This window comes from Gavia stellata, chromosome 13, assembly GCF_030936135.1.
Source record: "Gavia stellata isolate bGavSte3 chromosome 13, bGavSte3.hap2, whole genome shotgun sequence".
Lineage (NCBI taxonomy): Eukaryota > Metazoa > Chordata > Aves > Gaviiformes > Gaviidae > Gavia > Gavia stellata.
Window position 1 is genome coordinate 13,339,585 of NC_082606.1, and position 26,802 is coordinate 13,366,386.

Here is a 26,802-nt window from a genome sequence, read left to right on the forward strand (position 1 = left end):
AACCCAAACATACATTTAACAGGATATATATTTAAATCATTTCTTCATTAAGGTTTTTAATGCATGTGTACATGAAAATTTATATTAAAAAATTAAAAAGGAAAATCTTGTTTGTTTAGAATAACAACTCTGAAGTGCACAAATATTGACAAAAGCTAACAGAAAAAAAATACAGCTCTGCTTTTTATTAAGTAGTGTTGCAATTACTTAGAGCTGGCAAATAAACGCAATCCTCTGAGTCTTAGAGATTCTCACAAAAAGGACAACATTTTATTATATACATAGTTCTGATGTGCAAGTATGCAATCAATATGTACACTTACATTCCTAACTGTTTACATCATTCTAGAGTATTCACAGTAGAATCAAGCTTAAGGTTAGAAATGTGAAAAGGCCATAACAGTGAAAGAAAAAAAAAATAAAAAAATCAAGATATGCCTTGGGATTTTAAGACATTTTAAACTACTTGTTAATAGATCTCAGATGACTAAGCTAGAATTTAATTTTGGAGCAGACTAAAAATATAGCTGTTTTTTTAAATAAATGGTAATGCAAGTATGCTTTTTAAATGGTTTCACAGATGGCAGTATTACCACAAGCATTATTAATCAGTCTTCTAATTTTAAGCACTGGTACTGACCAGAAAGAGTTTGCTTGCAGAAAGGCTGCTGCAACCATCCCCATATCTGTGTATCACTATGTTTGTCATAGTTTTGCATATTCATGTGCATTCCCATACCTACTTTGCTCTTATAAAAAGAAAACCAGTTTCCTTAACCCACACTACTTTATGTGGCCATATCCACTGCTCGCTGTTCATAAGAAGTGTAAAAGAGAATATATGCAGCTGAGGATTTCACAGATGATGCTGAGATCTCAGATACTTCATGGTCATCAAACTTAAACCAGCGTTGTTTTGAAGCATTTTTGCAGTAGGCTGTATAATGCCCTCCATCCAACCCGCCATAATGATTCTGTAAACATAAGAAAAGAAAAGAATTGATGGCCTCAAAAGCTGCCCTTTCTTCCCTGGTTAGGGAAATAAACTATAATGTGAGCTTTTTTACTAAATACCAATCATTCTTTTTAGAATACAGCTTAATCTGCAACTAGGTCAGCAGCCTGGAAACCTAGATGAACCACACAGGCTAACCCAAGTCTTGGCATAAAGACCAGCTGAACTTTGAAATGCGACATGGTTACTTACTGATACTGAAAACAGATTGTATCTCTTCAAGTTATTCTTTGGACCAATGACATACTGTGAAAGGTCAAGTGTTTCCAATGGGAAATCTACAGAAGTTTGAAGCTTTTGCTTCCATCTTCCATCATAGGAAAATCTAGAGAATTAAAAAGCATCATTATTAGTTACAGGTTGTTCACAAGCTATTTAAGAATGTTAAGCACGTTTTGTTTTCCCTGCTTTTAACCAGGACATGATCTCAACTAAAGCATTTGGCCCCCAATTCTGTTGATACTTGCATATGTGTTTCTTAGCTCAAATGAAAAGAGATTACTTGCAGAAGCGCTTCATCTAATAAAACAGGTGTCAGATGAAAAAAAGATTCTTGCAACATTACGACTGGAAATATACCCAGAACTTTCTCTAATTAAACATGGTTAGCTATTGCACTGGAACAATCAATTTCCATCAAAGCCTGGTCACTTCATCCTAATTAATTTTCACTGATCACCGTTCCTCTTACCGTTTCAAGTGCACAAGAAGAACAGGTGGTAATTTCCAAATTTCTATTTTTTTCAAAGAATCCCTCCGAGTTTTGCAATGGCTACAGTAAAATCTGTTGTTATCAGTCAGCTTCTCCTCTTTGGAGAACAACCTAAGGCATTCCTAAAACAAAATACATACACAGATTTTGAAGGGCAGGTATTTATGCAAGTGTAGCAAAAATGTCTGTTTCCTATTTGGTTGTTGACCTGCATCAATTATCTGCATACTATGTTTTACAAAGATGAAGAAAAGTGAGTTAAATCCATGTGTGGAGGTAAATTTTACTGCGTATATTAATCTGCTGCAAGTCCTTCAAAACATACTTACAATATTTTGTTTAAAAACACAAAAAATTTATACTATGACCTACAAAAACAAATACTATACATGTCTTTTCTACTACTGCGGCTTAAGTATTTTCATCCTGCTTGTACTTTAAACCTTTTAAGGAATGAACAATTTTTTTAAACTTTAGAAGAACTAAAAAAATAATGAAGACTCACATATGTTCATGTTTCAGGTTAGTGTAAATAAAGCTGGAGTATTGACCAACTCCGTCAGCAAGAGGCTGAGCAGAAGCAACATCATAATCAAGTCACAGAGAAATGTTTTTACTTCAAGAACTGTTTCTGTCTAGTGCCAGCGTACCTGCAGTGTACATTTACTAGTGGATGCAAGTGGTAACGACAAATACATGAAAGCCTCAAAGGTCCGAGACTTCTTGTGACATGTAAGACACTGCACTGTAGATTTGAACTGGCCTTGGAAGAGTGCCACAATAATGGATTCATTGAGTTGTTTGTGTTTGTGCCAGGCTAATTCTGCGGCTCTGAAGTCATCAAGATGATCATTGTTTTCTTCCTTGTATCTTTTCCTGTTGTCAGCCTGGATAACAGAAGTTTAAATATCATAGCCATATATTAACATATATAAAAATAGGAAGTCTCATCTATAGGCAAGCATACTATTGAATATTTGCAAGGATATTGAAACATGGCAGTGTAGCCATCCACTTTGTATCTAGCTAAGCTTCTCCCATTACTCCTTCAGTACCTTATACTGTTTCAAAATAAATTCGTACTTTAATTCTGAATACTAGCATTTCCTTGTATATGAGGTTCCAATAACATAATCTTCTTATGAACTAAGACGGTCTTTTTAAAATTTGTTTCTCTTGATCATCTGACAGTGTATTGCTTACTTTATTTAAGTCTTCATGCAAGCCATCCATTAGAAAGAGAAGCAATTCTTGGGAGTCCTGTTGACTATATCCTGCAAATTGGTCATTTATCTTCCCAATTGTAATTTTAAAGTCTTTTGGACTGATATATTTATACTGTCCTGTCCATAAAGCTTTCATTATTACACCAAACTCTTCAGCCACTTCACCTTTATGCCCCAGGAAATTTGACCTATACAATTAAACAGACAAGAAAAAAAAATAGTGAGCCATTCAAATTACTCTCTTTTTTAAAATATTATTGTTAATAAAGACGTTATCCGAATTTCAAAGTAATTTCTTTGACCAAGAAAAACTGGTTGTTAGTCTAAGCTAAAATTTTTGTCTACTTTGCCACTGTAATTTGGTTCAATATTCAAGACTGGGCTGATGGAAGGTACAGTTGCTCCCAGCTTGTTTTGTAAACAGCTATTTAAATATTCTATTTGGTTTTAGAAGGCTCTAGTACACTTATATTTATGAGTGTGGTAAGCACAATTTAATTAAGACTGTCCAGTAAACCCTATTTTGTCACACACATAAATTTTGAAAATGTCAAGACACTTAGAAGTTAGCATTTGTCTCTTACTTAAAAAAACACACACGCACACCCTCCCCCAACCGCACTAAGTAATTTTTTTGAATTAACAATGTTAAGGGCAGATTTTTTTCCTTCAATTATAAGTTAAAGGATGAGAATAAGAGATTGTTACCTGTTAATATCATCCTGATACAAGTTTCTGTTAAAATAATCAGCCAGGTGAGGTGCATTGCACAGACACTGTAGTATGGAATTCATATAGCAAGTGTTCCCTAGATTACGAAGTCCTGTAAGAGCTGGTCCCGATCCCCCAAACACAGGATTAAGATTCCGAATTTGTGATGCAGAGAGTCTTGAAATTTCTGCTTTAGTGTAACAGACTGGTCTGTAAGGAAGAAAATATTTTTTAGGAGTCTCAGACTTGACAAGGCTGTGCACGTAAGCCAACAGAACCACCCTCCATCACAGGGAATGAAATATCCTGGCACAAGACATCACCAAATGCCATCATTTAAGATACCAAAGACCAGTCAACGCAACAGTGAGAAAGCCATATACACTGGCCTATAATGAGGCTGAGCTATAGGCTCCATCAGTTGTTGTAGTTTTTTTTTTTTTATGTATTCACAGATGAAGAATTAGCTGTTGATTTAACCTAGTTTAAAAACTGAAAAGTCTGCATTTCACAAGCTTTCAGAAGACTGGCATTTAATATGTTAACACAAATACCATTCCTTAAAAAGCAACTATTGTCCAATTACTGTTACCTCTGAGATGAATGTTAATATATAACAATTACATTAATTCTCAAAAGATAACTGCCCTATACATTGAACTATTAGCAATGAAGTTTAAGTCTATCACTCTTGCAAAAGAATGCAAACCTACTTAGAAAATATTAATGAATTTCAGCTGGTTAGACACAAAGAAAGTCCTATATGCTATCACATCGCATAAGTTGTGGTATAACTTATTGAACATACTTATTGTCACGATTGACTGCAGGAGTCACAGGAATTCTTTTCTTCTCTTCCTCCTGAATGGCTTGGGTTATATCTGGGGAAGAGTAGGAGCGCTTCAGTTTGGAGTGTTCTCTTTCTCGTTCAACAGTCACCTGTGGCTTGGGTTTATGGGTTGGAGGGGTTGATGGAGGAGTGGATGAAGGAGCCATTTCTGGTGGATACATATGAACAGTATTTGTTGGCGAGTGATAGTAACGAAAGGTTCCAGTGATTGGATCCAGAAACTTGGGGGGAAAAAAACAAATTGTTTCAAAAACAAGTAAAATTCCATCATTAACTTACTTACCTATTTTTAAACTACTGTAAGAACAGCACATGAGTTTTTCAAACATTGAGACATTAACTGTCATGACTGGCCTCGATACTTAATGGATTAAATTTACTGGAAGACACTACTTTCACCAAAATGCATATTAAACAGCAACTGCTTAGTACCAGAAACGGTAAATGAGTTCTCCTAGTTTCACTGCAAATAATGTTAAAATTCAGAAAATAACTGTGTGGAAGTTGAAGAGGGGAAAAAAATAAAAAATAAAATTATCTAACTTCGAAATAAGACACCATTGAAATGCATTACAAAACTGCACACGGCAACTTGATTATAACATCAGGCTAGAGTTACCTTTGCCCAGCCTGGAGGCAGTCCTGGTATTATCCTTCCCATTTCTTCACTTCGTGCTCTCATTAATGGCTCCCGCTGAGACTAATAAATAAACAGAAATGTGAGGTACGTATAGTTACTTATGCAGAGCAGCAAGCTGCTTGTGACCTTCCCTATATAGTTACATTATTTAATGCAAAACAGTTCAATAAGAAATTCTTGATTATAGCTGGAAATACAATTTATTTTTACAGTAATATAGTACTACTATTTTGTATCGCTCGATCTAAACAAAACCCATTTGTTGACACGCTCCAGAAAAAAAAAGGACAATTCAGTCTCACAAAGGTCTGAATACTCAATTTTTTCCCTAAAGCAGCTACTTTATTAGGAATATGTGCTTCTCAAACACATATGGATGATCTCGTCTCCCTTTCAAACTGGTATGCGAAGGAGTACGTGTGAGATGACGAACAAGTGTGGAATGCTTGTTAATGCCATCAGAAACACATGAAGATTTCTAGTGAAAGTTTCAAATATTTTTTCAAATGAATATGACAAATGAAAAAAGTAAACAAACAGCTGTAAACATGGCATAGTCTTTTCTTAAGATGATGACTTTAAAAATTGAAATGAGGTGGAATTTAACATAATATCACAATCATAAAGCATCTGCGCTTGATTGGTTTTGGCTACATACAACACATTGTATTTACTTTAAGTCTTTCAGTATCTTGTTCAGAATCCTCTCTAAGGGGTCCTGGCTTTTGAGCTCCACTGTCTGGTTGTCCTTTAACCCCAGTTTGCTGCAAAAGATTTTGAGAGAAGGCTTTCAATTTTCATCTGCAATGTCAGTAAAGAATGCTGATAAAGCAAAATAGGCGAAAAGCAGAGTTATATTTTCTTTTTTGGTTGTGAAATGCATGTGCCACAACGAAGTGGTTAGAGCAGGTATCTATACAACATGTTTATTCTGCCTAGTCTATACTATAGGCAATTTGCTGGGATAGCTTTTGTAGCTGAATGTTGTATTACATAAGACAGTCTGTTATGTAGTTTCAAGAGCTCAGAAATGAAGTGCGGAAGTTCCACCTACACTACTCTCCCCCCCTAAAAGCTGTGGGTTTTACAATCTGCTTTTAAATGAAAGCCTTTTCCCCTTTTACTTCTCACTGTGACAGAGCCTCTCTGTGAAAAAGGCAAATTGTGAAGCCAACATTATGAATTTATTTTATCATGGGCAGTCATTTTGGGAGTATGTTGCTCTGTCCGTCAAACAAAAGCTCAAGAATGACTGTGCTAAGGTTGCCCAGGAAGACTTATTTTGGATTCCTTGTGCATCTGCATTACACAAGCATCAAAGTTTGGTCAAATAACAACTGAAGTTGCAAAGAGATAGAACAATATCCTAATGCACGTTCTTAAGAAATGGTTTTCAAGACAACTGTTCCATTATTAACGCCACTTCACAAATGGCTCCTGTTTCATGATCGGATGATTTTTACACTCTCAGAAATTTTGCAATTTTTTTTCAAGAATCTGAGGAAAGAAGGAACTGCAAACCCTCCCCACCCAAAAAAGAGCTGGAACTGGACTGTTCTCAGTGAAAATACTAGATTAGGGTACTGCTTTACTTCCTATGTCAGTCAACAAAATCCTGTTATATCAGCGTTTATGCAGCTGGGGGCACTAAAGAGTTTGTTATGATAATGTAATTCTGTCCCTAGCATGTGTTAAAACAGTATAATATACAGTACTGGGCTGGTACAAGAGAAAATGTCTCCATGCCTCTAATTTTGAAATAGAGGATTGCAGCCTATGAACCATCCCTTCTAGCTCCATGTCAGTGGCAAGTTTTGTTATCCTGTGGGGATTCCATGCTGCCCACCTACAAGCAAGAATCGAGGCTGTATTGCCAAAAAAAAAAAAAATCTTTGTCTTGGTTTTAACTTTCTCCTCTAAGTTTATGTAAAAATGGCCTAAATAAAAATCCAATGATCTATTTAAAATTTTTAGATATGTATGCACTCACGAATCATCCTGAATAATTACTCCACATTTGGTGATGATTTTCTCTTTTTCACTAACCTTGCCTGAAACAGCCACAAAGGTCTGAGATGCATCACCCAGTGCCCGTCTCTGCATTTCTGGTGTTCGAGTTCCCTTTTCTCTTTCTTCCATAGATATTTTGTCAATCTCAATCCTTTTTCCATCACTGCTTCCTAAATCATTTTTATTTTGCTTTTTTGCTTCTATTGCTTCTTTGCGTGCTCTTTCTTGCTCCTTTTCTTCCTGTTCTCTTTTTATTTGTTCATCCCTCTCCTTCTGTTCTCTGTCCTCTTTAGATTGCTGTAGCTTTTCTTTGTGTTCCTTTTCTTTCTGTTGTTCTTTTGCTTTTTGTTCTTGTTCTTCTTTTTCTCGCTTAAGTCTCTCTTTCTGTTCTTCTTGTTGCCTCTCACGAAGTTCTTTTTCCCGTCTGCTTTTCTCTAACAGAGCGGCAGTTTCTGCATGTACACGACTTTTTTCTTCTTCTGTCAGAATGCTCTTTCCATCACGTAATGGCTTTGTGGACCGGTCCGGAACTATTCCTCCATTCTCAACAGGCTGGCTGTCACTGACAGTACTTTCAGATTTTGGTCTGTTATCATCAAGGGTTTTCAGTGAAGGCTTTTTAGTACGATCAACCTGTAACACAAAGTGTGGCACAACAATTCACTATAGCTATTACTGCTCTGTTAGCTAAGCTTTTTCTAAATGAGATTTATAAGAGAATAAAGATTATATAAAGTTGACTTCTGCCAGAGAGATAGTGAACTTTCAATTTCATTAAACCTGGTAATTCAAAGTGCTTGTTAGTAGAAGTAGGTAATCACTTAACTTCCAGATGTGAAATAAGAATCAACAAGCCCTACAGAACCATAAGGACAGCATTAAGCGCTGATTACTACAACTCTTTATTTTCAAGCTTTCAAAGGTGAACATTTTAGGGTAATCAGGCAACCTACACTGGGCTTGGCACTCTCAATCATGTGACAGAGCATGTGACAAAGGCAGATCTGCTTCATGGGAAGAGGTATTTAAGAATGGCTTATGCTCAAACCTAGGACAGCAAGTTGGTTTTGATGCTGGAGTGGAAGTTCTGAAGAAATAAAAGCTAGTCTAGGTCAGGAAAGAACAGAAATACGGGTTTTTTTTTTTTTTTTTTACAGCTGAGGGTCCCTTGGCTGAAATCTGTATTAAAGGCAGTATCTAGAAGGTGAAAGGGAAGATTTTTACTTTAGCCCTGTCTCCTAAGGAAAACATTATTTTAGTGCAAGGACTCTCCAAAGGTGTCTTTAGAAAGTTTTATCCCCATGAAAGGAAGAAACAAATCTGTATACTCTCACTACTGGGCCAAGAGTGACAAGCCACCTAAATGGTTTTTTTATTTGAAGGAAGATAAAACTGCTAGAAAGCAGACCTTTGGAATAGCCAAGGTAAGCCATGGCCTAACTGCCCTCCCTATATTTCCTCATATGTATGTTTTCAATAGGAGAGTTTGCTTATAGACTTTCTAAATTAATGATCAATTGCTGACCTTCAGTTTCTCAGGTACTTAAAACAAAATACTCATGAAAAGTTCTGCAATTATGTTAAGCATATTCAGTTGCATAAAATTCTGTAGAGTAGTTATGATGGCTTCACAGACCACCAATAGTCTCTGTACCAATATACTTGCGTACAAGCCTTAAATACTGAGTACATTTCTTTGTGGATTTAGGCTTCTGCGTGCGGTGGGTCTCTAGTAGAGTAACCATATACTAATGCTGAAAAAAGAAAACAGAGCTTACCTCAGGGATACTTCTTGTAATCAGTACTGGATTAACTACAAATGAACTGTCAGATTTTGGAACAGAAGCATCCTGTACATTTGGTCTGTTAAGTGATTTTAGTCTCTCTTCCAAATTATCTCCTATTTCTTCATTTTCAATCACTTCTGTTGGAGATGGCTTTAGAGCAACAATAGGTGGAACAGGAGCTGGCTCTTCCAGAGATGGATATGTAAAATCCACTTTATGAGCGGGGAGAGGAGGGAAGCATGAGAGAGTTCTTAAAAACACAAAAGCAAAATAACCCCCATGTTCCACCAGACCCCAAAACTTAGATAGAAGCTCTAGCCCAGAACAAGGCTATCCCAAACATATTTTAATGAATTCAAGATACATCCAGTAATTATAAACACTTGAGGGGGAGGAGGGGTCATCCTTTATACTTACAAGAAACAGTCACTGCTTCACTCCTGCTGTGTTGGGGTGGAGTTACTTTAGCATTTGTTGTGTACTGAGGAAAACAAAGGAGCCAGTTTTCATAACCTCCTTCTAGAACTAAAGGTTCATTCTGCAGTATAGTTTTGCTTTCCCACTATAAGAAAAAAAAGTTTGAAATTAAATGATTTAAAAATAGGAAAGAAACTTTTACATCTTAACAGTGTTGTTGAAATTTCTGTGTCTAGTCACTACATTAGAAGGTTATTTCTGATATTTTTAAATAAGAATTAAACAGGCTGCAAAAACCCTTTAGGGAACAGGAAACATTATTTGTGTTTGGAGAATGCCCAACATAGGGAGGCTCCTAGCTCTACCTACAACAGGGTGTGAATATTTCCAGTACAAAAAGAATCACTATTACTTCAGGTAACGATCCTCCATGTAGAAAAATATCTTTATTGTAGTATTTGCTTCAGTTTCTTATCTGATAAGTTTACTGAGTGATTAGGAGCATTGGCTTTAGAAAGCGTAACATTAACTTTCTGAAAAACCCTTGAGAGTTCAGGCTCCAGACTGGCCTCTTCCTGAGGTCCTCAGTATTAGAACATGAGCAAGGCACAGAGGTTCAGAGAATATTCTGTAAAGCAATAAACAGTAGGAACTACCTGAACTATCTCTGAACCCCAGTCTTGAATGCTTATGTAACAGAAAGATGTGCAGTCTTTCACAAGAGCCACCTATATAAAGGGTAGGGACAACATAGCCATAGCCAGAGTTCTGACTTGAAAATGTTGAGCATCTGCTTAATACTGAGTCTATAAGCTCTTTGCACTGATGAAACTCAAATTTAAATTCATGTTTCTAAAAGTTGTTTTCAATAATGCACAAAAGTTAACCATGCTCAAAATATTTCTGGGATCTTCTTCAACAAAACTTCTCCGTTCTAGAAAGTCCCTGGCTGATAGGACTGCAAAGAAGCTACCCTTCTTTAGCCTGCCTATGCAGGTGGCCAGCCAGCTTCCACAAGTAAGAAATTGCAGTTGCTAATACAGGAAAGAGGGTGACAATGTTTCTGGCAAACAGTACTAAGTACTTTCCCAAATAACTCCAAGAACTCTAAGTTTATGAGCTAGCTGTTGAGGAGGGGAGTTGAATCGTTCTGCTGTTTACCTATTTAATAAATTATACTGTCCTCTACTAAAGCACAAGCATGGGAACGTGAAACTTCAGACTACCTAGTGTTTGCCTAAAGTGTCAATAAGTCTTCCATGTACTTTGTAATTACAGGTGCCTTAAGACCTTCTTATTTATTGAGATGAATTAATATAAAACGTAAAACTTGCCAACCTTAAAAAGTGCGTCTTTCAAGCTCTGAAGAGTTGTTCCCAGCTTTAAGTCTTCGGCAGAACTAGACCAGTCTAGCAGTATAACATAATCAAAGTATCCTCTCCTCTTCCATGGATCTCTAGAATCCTCTGGGAGTCTAGCTTCAATCCAATTTGCAGTAACTCTGAAATGTATTATCATGCATTTAAAGGCAAATATACACGTAACATTTTGTACAATATATAATCCATATTATGTTTATGTGCTTGGATAAAATATATATGCTCTGGCTTGAAGTCAGTACATGCAAGAACAGAGCTGTCCAGATAAGTCTCACCCACTTCTATATATCAGGGACTCCGAACCTGAGTGTACAAGCTTTAAAGGCATATAATCTTATCTCAGTCACTTTATAAAATTAACTATTTCACTATCATTTAATGTTATTTCATACCCAGGACTGATAGCTTCTTCTGGGACACTGATAGATCTTGGAATACAGGATTCCTGATAATCCTTCAATCTTCGAGCATCCATTATAATCAATTCAATATTTTTGTCCGACATCATTGCAAACAGTTTCTCAGCTGTGACTGCTCCTTGAAATACAGAAGCTATTAGATGCAAAAAGCTACATGATAAATGGAGATAGCTATGATCACATCTGACTGGTGCAATCAAGACTGCAAACAGATGAAACAACAGAAAAGTCCCAGAAATCATGGAAATGAGACACTAGAAAATAAACACACTGGCCCTTTTGCTCCTACTACTGTAGTGATTAGCACCTTATCTGCTGAATTAGACAATAGTCCAACACTTCAGTGATAAACTAGTTTTAACTTTTTGTGGTCTCATTTAAATCAAGCTATATAGGCAAGCATTTGTAAACTACATACTGCAGATGTTCCTCTCCAGTGAAGAACTCTAAAGAACGTCGTCACATGTTTATTACAGGAACAAAAACCAGAAGGTTGGTAAGGGAAAGGAGAATTTTCTTATTTAACTGAGAAAGCTGACACATTTCAGCCTTGCCTCAATTTTTTTCTTAGCAGTTGAGGAGACAAAGAATGTCAACAAAATACTCTGACTGTGAAATAACTCCTATCACTTAAGCAGCTGCAGTTCCTTTAAGGTGCATAGGTATATGGAGACCTTTTTCACACCTGTGTGAACATTGCATCTCTTACCACTCAGACTGTCAGACTGATCCTTTCTTTCCAGTGAATGCTTCCTCTCACCATTAATCTGTGTTGTAAGGGGAAAAAAAAGTTAGTTTAATATCTAATACTCAGAACAAAGGGGGCCAACAGACACTGACTCTCATAGAGCTTGAAGGAAGTTGGTCAGACTGTAAGCCACAGGAAGAAACGTAGAAAAAGGAAGCTTCATTAAAGATGTGTTGACAGATGTACTAAAAGGATACAAAAGTTGCTGCCCGACCTAGACAGAAAACAGTTAAAAAGGCAATACAACCTAGGACAGCATCATCTGCTAGATGAAATTCATAAAGCATTTGCAGAGAACTAAGTTTCTTTCCACACTATTGCTGAAAAGTCAGCTCTCATAAAGAGGAGACATGTTATCCGTAACATTGGTTTATCATCATTACCTTGGGTTTCTTACACTAGCTAGTTCTATCATAAAATAGAATTTGAGTTCACAAAAAAACTAGTCTATCTTACGACTTGAGAGGTTGGTAGGACTCAACATCTTCCAAAGAAATTTCACAGAAGGGTTATGGGGATTGTAAACTAATTTTAAAAAACATGATTCTGAGCTGGAAATAGCTACTAGTAGAGATCAAATGCTAGATTAAAACTGTATGTTTAGACTGAATTAGAGAGTTTGTAAACATCTTCAATTACCCTTTGGCTTTTTCCTTTGGAATCCACAGCACTTTCTGAGGAGTTTTTGGCTGAACTCTTTCCATCATCTTTTGGTTCTTGCTTTTTCTGCAGCTCTTGTCTGTCCCTCTCTTCAAGTTTTTTCCGAACTTCAGCTTCCTCATATCTATTGGGGGGGGAAAAAAGCTTTTTTTTTTTTTCAATATTGCATTATTGGCTAGCCTTGGATAATTAACATTAGAATCATCAAGTCTTCAGGAGGAAAAGTATTTAAAATTTAAAAAAAGTTAAAGTATTGTCAATCTTTGTATTTCCAACAAAGCCCATTTTCCTCTGTGACTGCATGATATTATTTCTCCCACTCTTGGGTTGGTTTTCTTAATTCCTGTTTTGGGTCCTGTTTCATAGCTACTGCTCTTAACGCTAAGTTTTTTCTCTAAACCAGGGGTCATGCTTAGCTATGGTGTCACTAAATGTAATAGGTCTTTCATTTTGTAGAGGAAAGAGTAAGTATTGGTGACTTATGGGTGAACTTCAATATATTGTAACAATGATCCTAGGTATTTTTTTTGGTTTTGCAACAGAGCTAACAATAACAGGAATAAGTTAGCTCAGTTACCTAAATTTCCTTTTTCTGAGAAGTCAGATCAGAACTACCTATTTGGAAGCAGTCACCTTCACGATGTAAGCTGACTTTATAATAGTTATGTCCTCACCTGTGTCCCTCCTGTTTGTTTCAAACACTGGGGCTACAGTGAAGTCAATGCAAGAATCACGTATACTCAAGAGCTTTGGTGGACCTAGGTCTTGCATACAGCTGTCCTTTCATAAAGCCTTGGACTTCAGAATTAACCTCCCAGCCTTTTGCAGTTGTAAGGACAATCACAATTTTGTAAACTGGTGGCCTCCAAACTCCAGCTTTTAGATCACCAACTGCAGGTTTGTATAGTTACATCACTGTTAAATAGCATTACATTACGTTTAATGTAACTGAGAAGCTTAAGGGTTACTAGTGATCCATAAAAAGAAAAATGTTTTGAACTAACAATTTTGATGACTGAACCAAGCAGTGAAACATGAACACTCAACTGTACTAGAAATTGCTCATTTTAATCAGATATTGCCTTATCATGATTAAAATAACCACAATACAGCTCTATGTCATATCAGGAGTACTGTGTTAATAAACTAGATCATTAAATCAAATTCTGCCTCAAAATCTATGCCACTAATTGGCCATTAATAGGAAGGAGGCTGCAAGCCTGTTAATTTTATTTTTTAAACAGGCTTCTTGATTTGACAAAGTTAGAATAGAGCATTTTGTTCTCGTTTGGAGTTAACAGCACTAAAGCATACTTCAGATTTTAATTTCATTCAGTCAATATGGAATATTTGCCCATCAATTTCCCATTTATGCCTTTGAAGCACATAGTAGGTCATTCATGTAGGTATTCCCGCTCCTATACAAATGATGTTTCAGCAGCTCCACTTTTAGTTAACAATTAGTATTTAAGCTATCTGCTGGCCTACTTCCTGGCGAAGACATTATACAAATAATTTCCCTGAAACCACTTCTGTAGTTACAGAGGAGTCATGTTTCATTTGTATTCTCTTTAAATAAATATACATTTTGCCCAGAGTAGTTGGAATTTATTAATTGTGTCAACTTTCAAAACTCTGTTCCTTTTGTAAAAAGCCACAAGTTACTCAACAATAAGTCTCCAAACAATTTTCGTTTTCTACAACTCTATCAGTGTTTATTCTTACAGTGAATTTGTAGCTCTGTTGAATTATAAGACTCTTAACTAAACATGAAGAAAATGTAAAGATTGTTTCATGCATGGTATCATGAGACTTTGGAAAGTCTCTTTCCACATATGTGTAACTACACTCTTATTTCCTTGTTCACCTGAACTAACTTTATGGATTAAGTAATTCAAAGGGTGCTTTCACAATAATACTGGGGAGGCAGGGGGGGGACAGAGGGCAGGCAGGCGACATGGGAAGGGAAAGGAAATGTGCCTAGCTGAAGGGAAAGAGTTAAAAGGGTGAGAAAGATAATCGCTAAGGATGCAGAAGCAGATAATGCTGGAAGCAAGATATACTGCACTAAGTATCACCTTACAACTTCTTACCAACACAATTTCGTGGCTTATGGCACAAAGGCATGTAACTTAACTGTTGCAAATGAGCAACCCAAAAGCCCGTTAGCATCAGCTCAGTTACATACTGGCAAAACTATGCATTTCCATATATATGTCTGCATGTCGCAGAGGTAGAGAAAAGGTGCAGCAGCTAGCTAAAGAATCAACAATGTGTTCTGTTAGTGTAAACTAAATACACACTAGGAGGACTTTTTAACCTACGTAAATATAAGAAACATTCATTAGTATATTTGGTTTCAGATGACCTTATGATGAAAAGGGTAAGGAGGAAATGGCTCTTGATCATCTCTAGTGTATATATAGTTTCTATCTTGTGGTTTCTTTTTATTAGTCATTAAATAGAAATAGGAGACAATATCAACTAATCACAGTCACCAAGAATTAGAGACAATGTATACAGTGGCAAGTTATTGGAGGATGTGATGATGAAAATTATCTCTAATAACAGACTTTTGTGGATAAACAATTTAAGTTTTGGGGTATGTAAGGTCCACTCAAGTGCAATCCCTTACTAGTAAATAGCATAAAAACCTGCAATTGCACATTTACAGGCTTCAGGTATAATGAATAATACCTTATCCATTAACTATTTTCACGTACCTGAGTTTAAGGCTGTCCGAGAGTCTTTCAGCTTCTTCAATAGCTTTTTTTAAATTTGTAGGTCCAAGAATTGAATGAAAATAATCCTAGAATTACAAGCATCACCCCACATATTAATAGTACAGCTTAATAATGCCTACTCCCATGCATATCAAGAGCTGCTAATGTACACAGAATTGGTATTATAATGATATTAATGCCAACACAAGGAACTGTTTTGGATCAAAATATTTTCCTCTCAAACATGAGTTTGTAAGTAAAATTGTTCCATAGCACTAATAAATAAAGGCTAGGAAAGGCAACTGCATCAAAAAAAGTATGAATGGGAAAGTTGACAGGAATACCTTTCCCTGAAAAAATATTCACAGATCTGACGATTTATATACCTTATGTGTTTTAAAGGCAAACTGTAAAAGCAGTTAACAATAGACTTGCCAAAAATAGGAAGGAAAAAATATCATCCTAAGTGAGACAGTTTACTTAATACCAGTGTAATCCTTTGAATGTGCATTAGTGTAATTCTCTGTACTGTTAATACTTCTACCAATGCAGAAAAGGTCAGTCAGAAAGCTTTTATACCTGTTGCTGCTTAAAATCAGGTCTCTTTTTAATAAAGTTATAAACAGTCACATATTTCATATATAGGATGTAAGCTTTTTCTTCATCTCGGTCCAATCTGCTTTCCTCCGCTGCCTTGAAAATCTTAAGGGCACTCTGCACATAACTGAAATCAAAAAAAGAAGATTAAAGCATGTGATTGTTGACTTGTCCCCAAACACCTTTTCATTACCAGATGCCATGTTAAGTGTTCACAGCCTCTGCCCAGGTATTAAGCATTTGATTTTACCATCTTAATATAAGGCTTTAATTAAATATGAATTATAATCATGATCCTCCAAATAATGTTTCTCTTTGCTAGTTTGTTTACTAGCCTTATATAAAATCTTCCATAATGAAATAGCATACTGAGATACAGAAAAAAGTACTTTTCCCTTCCAAAAATAATATTTTTGAGGAAAAAACTAATTCATAATAAAATGAAATTGCTGATTGTCTAAAAATGCTAAAGGCAAAATATTTGCTATTCACACATTTGCTAAACTTTTTATCATTTTTAGGAATTTGCATTTATGCAGCCTTTTCTCAAAGTACAAAATTTTCATGGGCATTGTGCTCTGTCCGAGTCATGTTTTGGCAGTGTGAAGTTGCCTTTTGTAGAAAGTAAGCATATCCGATGTGATAGTTGACAGATCTATACATAAGACTATCAAAGATTCTATATCTAACAAAACAATTGAGGAAATTTAGATCCACAACATAGTTGTTCTGGAACCTGCTCAGCAGAGTAGCACTAATACTTCTAATATTAATCCAAAATCAACTAAAATATATATACCTCTTTGTACTTGTCTTTTCAGGTTTTATTTCTGTCTTCTTGTTGAGATCTTTCAATGAAGTACAGAGATATAGCTCCTTAGGTACAGATGCCACAGCAGGCATGTTAATGTTGTTACTTACGTCCTGTCTAGGATGGTACGGCTTCTTAGAAGTCTCTATCAATATTTTTCTGGGGGGGGGAAAAAGTAGGGAGAACTCAATTATATTCCAATGACTCTTAATGCATTTATAGTTACCTGTATGGGGTTATTACCTAATCTATCTCACTTTATGTGAATTAGCATGAGTATAAAACAATCTGGAATTTATGCAGTTAAAAGATTAAGTTATAATGAAAAATTCTAAATGTAATTTAATTGTAAGTAATGAATTGGAGCTGTAGTACCTGATCTGGTCCACTACAATCTGGCAAAATATTACAGCATCAGTACTTATCAATACACCTATGTCTTGGATATTGATCTATATTACTACTATTAAGCCAGAATTACTTACATAGAAAGAGAGATATATATATATTTAAAGCAAAAAGAAAAAAATTGTCACTTATTCAGGGCAATTATTTGTAATACAAGCATAAAAGGAAAAAAGTATTTCCAGAAGTCAAAGAAAACTTCTTTGCCAGAACTTAGAAGAATAATGTAGCTGCTTAAACTGCAATTATTTAAATGTTAATTATCCATAAGGGTCCTCTTGTATCAGTTCTAAGTATTACTGATGCAAACAACAGTGTAAACTAATCCTCCCAAAGTGACAGAATGACATGAAACCACTCTGGGTAATTTATCAAGAATGTTAGCAATATGTTGCTAACAGAAGAATAAGAAAATAATAAGAAAAGAAATGCTGACTTAAGAATGTTCAAAATAATCATATCCAGCAAACTTGTTCAACTATTATACCAGTAAGTATAGTATATTACGAAAAATTAGCTGACTACTTTGTACTCTGAAATTAGTAATGTATAATTATTTTATCGCTACCTTAGCACAAACCTCTGCAAATACACACTACACCCATGGAAGTGTGACTTCTAATGTCTTGGTAAGAGACACGCTGAGAAAAGGAAGGTTCCTACTGTTAAAGTCAACTTGAAACTTCTTGGACGTACTGTAGGTCTTAAACTCCTCAGTGTTGTTGTCTTTCTGCTTTCATTTGGAAGTGCTCTCCAGGTAGCCATGATATAGTTAAGCAGAGTTTGGCCAGAAGGGACTACTATTACATCATCTCATCTAATATTCTGCATAGAGCAGTCCATTAAGTCTCATATGTATAGTCTAGCTAAAAATCTTCGAATCTAATACACGGTAAGCTATTTTAGCCCTGGGTGGTGGCAGGGGAGGAATTGAGCTCGCTCTCAAGCGGTGAGACATTAAGGTGCTAGCAATACCGAAGAAATCAAGAGGAACTAATTAGAAGAAAGACGCTCAAATGATCCCAACAAATAAATTATTTCCTAGTAGTGAAAACCCACGTGGCCTTTAATGAGATGAAGGTAGGGCGTTTCCCTTCCACCCTCAAGGTGATGATCAGGGGGACAAGTGTGACCAAAAAACCATCAGCCAGTGACCTCGGAGTGGGAGTGAAGTTTCACAGAACTGAGTTGATCTGTAGCTGACTGCTGCCAAATGAGGTGGTCCTGATTTCCCTCCCTCTTTCTCATGCTTGTCCAACCTCTTATTGAGCCAATTCAGCTTGCTGAAGAGGCAGAATGGCTACACATCTTGTGCAAGGAGAGCACTTGGTGTGTGCAGCCAAGAATGAGAAGCCGAGAGATGGAACGTGATCCCCTCCCATGGCACATAGCTGTTATTCTTTGAAGTATCACTGCATTTATAGTATCCCTAGGTTGACTGTTCTTGGTGTAGGAGCTGGTTATCAAATAAAGACACTAAGTTAACCCAAATCTTTGGTAAGTCTATGTTGGAAATAAATGCAAAAATAAGATACGATACATGTCTAATGACATGTCTTTGGTTTAAGGTCTGGCTTGTCAAGGTCAGACTAAACAATATCCAGCTAGGTAACTTACTGCTTAAACACAGATGCTGTACTTGCTAATTTTCCAATTGCATAGCAACTTTTCAAAGTTGATAAACTTGTCAAAAATCCTTCCTTAGGAGACTAATTTTCAGATAATTCTAGGAAGTCATAATAACGTCCTTAAATACTGATTTTAATACATAAAATTAATAATATATCCCATACCCCACTCATCTTAAAACATTGTCTTCCTCATATAAGGTGTCTTATGTTCCACTTTAATTTTCAGGGAGATATTTTGGTGCTGAAAACAAGGCAGAAAATTCATTAGAACAACTGCATTCAGTAGAAACAAAACACAGACACACGCCCTGCCCCGAAGTAAAGGACCTTTCCAACCTAAAAGCTTTTTTGCCTAAAACAAAGACGTACTTTTTACAACCTCGCAGAATTACAAAGAAAAGCTTCACTCTTACTAAGATTTTAGCATTGCTTGTCTAATCCTGCCTTCAGAGCATGTCTTTACCTTGCCTTTTTTTTCCCCTTGGAACTGTAAATAGACTTTTTCTTTGAAGCTAAGTCCTTTCCAAATATATCTTCAATGTTTGCTCTGTTATGTAACCAGTATTTTCTTAATCTTAAGTGGCAGCATTTGGTTGTGTTCTGACAGAATATTATAACTAAATGTCATTTGAAAAAGACATGAATATAACATTACTGTGTCTGTGTGCGTAAGAGGAAAAAAAAACGTGATTATGTGGAAGATGAACCATTTAACGGAAGGCAAAAGATGCTAGCAAATTCTCAAGTGTTGCTGACACACCTTGACATGGGCAGTTCTTCTGGAACCTTACCTACACAAATGTAGAACTAGTGGATAAAAGCCAAATCTGAGTTTTGGCCCAGAACAAAAATTGGCTTTCCGTGTTTTTCTGCTATGGTTAGTAAGTTATAACGGTAGGTCGTTAAATTGCCAGACAAGTTCAACACTGAACTTACCTTTATTTCCTGATCTGAAGAAAATTCTATACCTTTTTACAAAACATGAGCTACTAACCACAGTATCTGATGAATAAGGTATTACTCTTTCACCTCCTGCAACACCATAATTCATACAATATGCTGCAGTAAAATGAGTAAGAATGGATTAGGAATAACATTTTCTAAAAAAAAAAATCAAATTCTCAACAGCCTATTTAACAGAATTACAAACAGCATATGTCATAAGTTAATATGAGATTTCAGTTGCAGTTTCCAATTCATTCACCTATACAGAACTTCAACTATGGAACTATAACGAGCATTTTCAGTTTTATGCAGCAGAAATTCTCTAACTATAACCTAGAGGCTGACCACTAGTTGCCAGCTGACAGCTCAGTTTTAGCTCAGAAGAACTCTTAAAACTCCTTAGGCTTCTACTAAATTTTAAGATGTGCTTGTAACTTGATTTTTCCCTTATACTCAAATGAATGAGGGTGTTTTTTCCTTCTCTGAGCTGGCTTTCGGAAGACACTGATGTCAGAATCCAAATCAGCTCCTTCATATATAAATATAATCAGCTGATTTTGAACCTAAATTTTTGCAGATACCCAATTCCTAACTGACCTGATCTCAATGGTTCCCCCAGTAAAGTAAGTTGCACAAGCAGAGACGTTCAGGACTAGTTAACATACAGCAGCAAAATGCATGGAGATAGAACAGCTACTGCAAGTTCTGTACGAGGTCTGTACTTGTTTCCACTAGAGGAGCTGCAATGAACTGTAATTTCTTATCAAATCACATCCATTTTATCAGGATAAACTCTTGCTGCTCCAGGCTGTATTGACTAGATTGTGCTCACTTTTGCCAAGCATTCCATTTCCCTCCACACTTATAATGACCGTATCAATACAATGGCAACACTGAGGCATCGATGAACCCTTCCAATTACACATGTGGATCTTGCATCTCTATGGAAGAGAGCTATCTTCTTTCCCAGCAAGAAAAGAGAACTGGATCATAAAACCATAAATACAAGGGACTGAAGAAGCTGTAATAGTTAAATCTACTATTAGTCAACCCTGTGAGGAAGAGAAAACAACCTATTTCAGGTTTGTCAACTTCCTTCTTAAAAATTAAGATCAAACTTGAAACCATGGATCTGTTCCGCCCCCAGCTGAGGTACTATCTCGGGCTCCTTTTTCATACTTATGAGTGCTGAAAACCAGGCCAATATCCTAAAAATGTAAGAGAAGTCATGCTTGGATGTTTATGGGCATTTAAAATACTTAGAATGGATAGTTTTACACTGACAGGGAAACATACCTGTTGGTAACAGGTTTTTCAACATCTAATTATCATGCCTGTTTCACTAAGGATATGAGTAAGCTTTAAATGGAATGACCATAGCAAGAACAACGCACAGCAGCAGTTATATTGCAAGCAGCATACACTAACACAGCCTGAAATAAACTGACAGGCTAAGCACTGTGCATCAACAATTCAGGTATGTAATAAAGTATTATTCATCTACTTATTTTTGTCTCAGACTTGACCAAATGAGAAATGGGTTTCTCACAAGCATTAAGTTCCTCAGTTCTCTTGGAACTAAGCTTTACTGTCTGTACTCTGTACACAAGAGCTAGTTTTGTTAAGATTATCAGTACTAATGTAGAGATATGGTATTTTAACATGACCGAACTATACAATCAGCCTATTTATCTCTGTGAGCCCTCTAGCCTTCTTTCAGGCTCTGGTACTGTTAATACTACAGGCCTTGGTCCTGTAACTTAATGTGCACAGGCTGACTATAACTATTGGGGCTTCTTACAGCAAGGCCATCATGCTCACACAGAGTACCCAAACTTTCATCGTTTTGCAGGGTACCACCCGTCGTCACGGCAGTAACATGTCGCAGGTCAGTCTTTGGCCGTGTACCATGCTGAAACTGCCCGCACCGCCCAGCTTGGGAACAACTCTCTTCGCACAGTGAGAAAAATCCTTTCTGACGGTTCACTCGTCCGACAGTTTAACTGATACTGATGGGGAGGGAGGACACTACAAAGTTAAGTTGCTTAAAAAAATAAGTTGGCTATTACACAGCAAGTTTGAGAGTTATTCAGTCTAAGTAAGACGTGAAGCTATTTGTGTTCTTATTTAGGTAAATGAAAATTCGCAAAGTGCTCGCAAACAGTGTAAGTGGTAAGAAGCCGGGGCGGTGACAGAGAGGCTGAGAACTCCTCCCAGTTTTTAACTGGGCAGTTAAAACTGTGCGGCGCCCGGCTGTGGGCCCGGGACCCCGCCGCCGCGGGCAGGGCCGGGGCTGTGGGAGTCTCCATGACACCGCAGCTCGCCGCCTCGCCCGCTCCGGCCGGAGGAGTGCACTCTGGGAAGCGCGGCCCCCGTGCCATCCTCCTCCGGCCGCTCCAGGGCTCCGGGGCGGCTTCCCCCAGCCCAGCTCAGGCGTCGCCCCGGCCGGGCTGCGGCTGGGGGCGGACTGCGGGCTGCCCAAGGTCACACCGCCGGCACCGGGGCGGAGGGCTGCCCGCCGGGCCAGGCCCGGCCCCATTCCCCCCCGCGCAGCCCAGCCCGACTCCCCCCACCTTCCACAGCCCCTTGAGGGCCGCCTCCCCCCCTGCACGGCGGGGCCGGGCCCGGGGCTCCCCTCCAAGGGCGCCCGCCCCCTCCCGCCGCGGCCGGAGGAGGAGGAGGTGAAGCGAGTCCGCCTGCCCTGCAGGCCTCGCTCCCCCGGCGGTCCCGGCGCCGCCTCCGGCCAGCGCGGCGGACCCGGCTGCGTACTCACCGCCGCGGGGACTCGCTGCCTCAGCCCGCCGGCCTGGGGCAGGCCCATGTCCGAGCGCGGCTGCCGAGAAGACGCTACGCGGCCATGGCTGCTGAGGCGGAACTCGGCGCTGTTCCTCCCTCCCGGGCCTCCGCTCCCCCGCGGGGGCGGGGACTCTCCGCGGCCCTATCCGGACGGCGGGGCCGGGCTCGGGCCGCGGGGGGACGCGGCGGGAGCCTGGCGCCCAGCCGCGGTCCTGCGGAACCTGTGGGGCGCGGCCGGGCCGGGCGGGGTCCCGCTCCCGCCGTGGAGCTCCCTCGGAGCCGGGGGTGGCTCTGGGGGTGGTGCGAGGAGGAGGAGGGAGAGGCAGGTCACCTCAGATCAACGCCACCCGCGCTGGCTCCTCAGGATCAGCCCTGGAGAGGGCTCACAGGGAGCGGGGGGTTACCCGCAGCCCCGTCCCGCCGTGGCTGCCACCCGGGCGCTCCGCAGGGCCGAGGACGCCCTGCCAGCCCCCCGTGGGCCTGGCGCCCCGCCTGGCCTGGCTCCTCGTTGCGTTTCCGGGCGCTTTGTGTTATCGAGGCCAAGGCACTAAAAGCGGGCTCTGAGGTCTGTGACGTTTTGTGGGACATCCAGCGTTTGTACGGGGTGTTAAACTGGCCCTTCTTAGGCACTGTGAAGTCCGGTGTGGGAAGGCAAGGCACCTCCTCTTACGAAAATATCCTTTTTTTTTCCCGGGAGAAAACTGCATTGACTGGGGACATTGTAAGTTTGGATCTCGTTTTTTTGTTGATGGCTGTGTTTTCTCTGCAGCTTGTGGTGTTACTACGAGCATCGTACCTCAGGGATGGCAGGTACGTGCTGACGTGCCCATAGAGTCATACTGGGATTTAAAACATGGGAGAAGGGAGGGGAGGGTAGCACTGAGCCTGTTTACAGTCAGTTGGTGAGGCAGGTCATGTCATCGAGGTCTTACAGAAACAGAAAGATGCTCTGTCCTGCCACAGTCCCACTCTGTCCCCTAACTGTGTCAAGGTGGGGGATTCAATTAAGGTACTTTAACCTACTGCTCCATTTTGCCAATGGAAATGTCTTGTGAACTGGAGCAGTTTCCCTTGGCCACTTTGGGAAGCAGGGAGGTCTTGAAGCCAAAATGAGAAAGATGCCTGTCTTCATGTAGCCTTCCAAAATACTGCTGATTCATTGCCCAAGAGGCTTAATTGTATCACAGTATGTAGCAGTACCGTAATACTGGTTGGTATTGGGTACATGAAAGGCTCAAACAGTATCCTCCATCTCTAACTGGTGGTGCATATAAGTGATCAGACATGTAAAAGATTCTGGGAGAAACGAGTACAGCTCTAAGTCTTCTATATTGTACAGTCAGAGAGGTTAATACCGAAGTAAGTTGATACACTCTAACAACATTAAACTGAACTGAATAATACTAACAACACAATGCTCTTCTAAGTGCCTTTTTCAGAACTGCTCCATTCGTTTTAGCCAAGATGGGTCATGCCAGAAAGTTAGGACAAGATGAAAGCAGTAAGTCCACTGATATCAAGGCTTGGGATCTAAGTGTGCAAATTAATGTTGAGTATCATACTAGCTGCTCTCCAAACTGGACTCACAAATGTCCCTTTTACTGTTTCTCTTATATGAAGAAATTGTGTCATAAAATCTTTTGGTCTTACTTGTATGGGCAAACCCCAACCATATATAGAAAGGTGTCGAGGAAGACCTGCCTGTACAATTAGCTTTACCATATTCAAGAACTCGTTGAAACATGCTAATATGTTGGTTGTGTTATAACATGCTGTGGTGTTGCCGTAGGTTAAAAGACATTTTCCTATCAGCACGTATTTTACTGTGTAGCAGTATTGAATAAATAAAGAAAGAACTTTAAACAGTAGAAATCCGTGTGCTTTTTAATAGAATGTATTAGATTATTTAGTTAACAAAAAGTATGAATTACTATCTTATAAAGCACGGTAAAATAAAGGAAAAGAAACCAGGTACTTTACCAATGTGAAACATGTTTTGACTTGCCTACATCAGACAGCAAATGTCTCTCCCTTAAACGTACTTTTGGTGAATTCTGTCAAAAAACCCAACATTAGACATGATTGTTTTAAAGATGGAAGTTGTGATCATAATAATGAAAACTCGTATACAGTGCTAATGGACTAAATGCAGGCTGCATTCTTCACCTCTATAAAAGACTTTCAATAATACAGAACATTTTGCTTTTCCATAGCACTGCAGCTAATGTCACAAGGCATTCCTGCTCCTTGGCACAAGCCTGTGAGGACACTGTAACATTTTCTGTATCTACTGTTACTGTGTAAATGAAAACCCATAATATGGCAAGCTAAATGCTTGTTGAGAGAGACAGAACACTTTCCAACAATGGAAAAAAGATGCGATGAAGGCTGGATTTCAGGTTTCTGTATCCTGGTGACAAGTGACAGCCCAAGAGGAGGTGTCTGGACTTGTTCTCTAGTGCCGCCTTCTGGATGATCACTCCTAGAAAAATAAGCCAACAGGTCCCCGAGCCAGGTGACAACACGTAAAGAAGGATTAACTGGCTTTCCAAAAAGCACATGGAGAATTTCTCCCTGCAGCCTAAGTCAGAGCAAAAATACTGGAAGAACTGGAGAGAGTCCCGTCAGCCAGGGTGGTGTAAGCCCCACCATCGCACTCAGCCAGGAGGGCTGTTCTGCCGCTGCGTGCGGGAAATAAGTTTTCTCTCCTGGACCGAAGGGGTCTATTTCAGCAATAACTCAAGGATTCAGTTCTGCCATATTTGGGAGGTGATATTCGCTCTTTGGAATCTGGTTATTTGTATTTTCCCCAAAGCTGTGTTAGGTAAGTCGAGGGCAAACAAAGGATCTGTAAACAACGTTGTTACAAGTATTCCTCTGATTATCTAGTAGATACTCCAAAATAACAGAGTGGAATTTTGTGATTGATACCTTTTGCTGAAGGATGTAGATTATTTGATCTGTGCTTTATGGTGGTATCAGAAGATTTGTGACTCCGAACAGCCTTGGGGAGAATGTGAGTGTGACCATTTTGCATTGTTGAAACAAAACCAGGAGAAACATTTCAGGGGCTGGGAAGTCAGGTCCAATGCCAGTTTGGGGCTTAAGGCCACAGCTCTCCCATAGAGCAGCAAGGGCTTAGGATCATTTTGGAGTTGTCATCCACATCAAATCCTGTCTCTATGATGCCAAGGCATAGCCGAAGCCCTGCCTAGGCAAGGCAGCAAGGTCCTTGCTCAGACAGAGCACCCTCGCCTGGGTGCACAACCGGAGCCCCAGCAGCCATGAGGCGGGAAGAGCAACCCCCGCCGCCCTGTGGCACAGAGGAGCCCCAAGAAGGCCGGCGTGCGGGACGGCAACCGCCTTTCTTATTTTTTAAGCTGCTTCTCGGGAGGATCCCCCCCGGCACGCTAACAGGTCGCCTCCACCCGCCGAGGGCGGCAGGCGGGCGGGCAGCGCCCTGCCCCCCGCCGGGCGGGAAGCGGGACGGAACAGAACATGGCGGGCCCCTCCAGTCCCCGCTTCCCCCGCCTTTCCCCGCGCTGCCGCGCATGCGCGGCAGGCGGCACAGAGGCCGTATCCCTCCGCCAAGCCCCTTTTGTCGGGGATATTTGTGTAATAAGATAATACCTGCACCCCATGGTAAGTGCCGGGCGCCCCTCGATGCGCTGCGCGCGGGCGGCCCGCGCCGCCTCACGCCCGGGCGCGAGCTGGCGGCGGGGCAGCGCGGCGCGGCGCAGCGCCCCTCCCCTCCGCTCGCCGTGTCCCTCCGCCAGGCGCAGCGGGGACTTTTGTGTGGGGCTTTTGGGCGCCGATGAGCGGCGGCCTCCGGCGCCCCTGGTTGTTGTCGCGGCGGCGGCGGCCGAGCCGGCAGCACGGTAAGGCCCCATCCCCGCGCCCCGTCTCTCCCTCACCCCCCCGGGCCGGCCAAGCTTTTCCAGGTCAGTCTGCGCCTTTGTATAGGGCCCTGTTACCGGATGTGGAAGTTGATCTCTTCGCTGGTAAAAAATAATTCCACTTCCCCCGGAACCCGGCGCCGCGGCTCCCTCCGCAGCGCCCAGCCCAGCCAGGATTTCCTGTTGGGGAGAGCGGGCGCGCTGGCCGGCCTTCCGGGGACCCCGCCGCGCGGGGGGCGCGGGCAGCGCCGGCGGCGGCCTGGGCCGCGGCGGCGGCCTGGGCGGCCCGCGGGGCGCCGGGCGCGGCCTGTGGGGCAGGGGCTGCGCCGGGGTCGGGGGCCGCCGCGCGGCCGGCGGGGCAGGGGGACGGGGCGCCTCGGGGCCCAGGGGCCCGCGCCCGCCCGCCGCGGCCCCTCTCCCGCGG

At 40.3% G+C, this 26,802-nt stretch overlaps 1 protein-coding gene across 2 annotated transcripts; it reads right to left on the minus strand.

Annotated features, from left to right (window-relative positions):
• Positions 1 to 10: 10 nt before the first annotated feature.
• On the minus strand, positions 11 to 19,093 carry USP8 (ubiquitin specific peptidase 8). Of its 2 annotated transcripts, XM_009817605.2 has the most exons (20): positions 18,904 to 19,093; positions 16,694 to 16,864; positions 15,877 to 16,021; positions 15,298 to 15,383; positions 12,554 to 12,698; positions 11,876 to 11,933; positions 11,140 to 11,284; positions 10,707 to 10,869; positions 9,369 to 9,513; positions 8,943 to 9,163; positions 7,201 to 7,797; positions 5,829 to 5,918; positions 5,134 to 5,214; positions 4,473 to 4,735; positions 3,662 to 3,874; positions 2,931 to 3,141; positions 2,378 to 2,614; positions 1,707 to 1,849; positions 1,208 to 1,340; positions 11 to 974 (listed from the first exon to the last, which is right to left on the minus strand). In XM_009817605.2, exons 2-20 carry the CDS (start codon positions 16,795 to 16,797, stop codon positions 789 to 791), a joined length of 3,366 nt encoding a protein of 1,121 aa, XP_009815907.2. In that variant the 5' UTR covers positions 16,798 to 16,864; positions 18,904 to 19,093; the 3' UTR covers positions 11 to 788. The 2 variants fall into 2 exon arrangements, with proteins under 2 accessions (XP_009815907.2, XP_059680180.1); XM_059824197.1 differs by lacking the exon at positions 5,829 to 5,918.
• Between the last annotated feature and the right edge of the window lie 7,709 nt (positions 19,094 to 26,802).

Excerpts from the sequence above, each read along its gene's own strand:
- USP8 (XM_009817605.2), bottom strand. The coding sequence starts at position 16,797 with ATGCCTGCTGTGGCATCTGTACCTAAGGAGCTATATCTCTGTACTTCA. Across the intron at positions 12,699-15,297 it reads TCGGACAGCCTTAAACTCAG|ATATGAGGAAGCTGAAGTTC; the intron begins GTACGTGAAAAT and ends CCCCCCCAATAG. Across the intron at positions 9,164-9,368 it reads TGAAGCAGTGACTGTTTCTT|TGGATTTTACATATCCATCT; the intron begins GTAAGTATAAAG and ends CCGCTCATAAAG.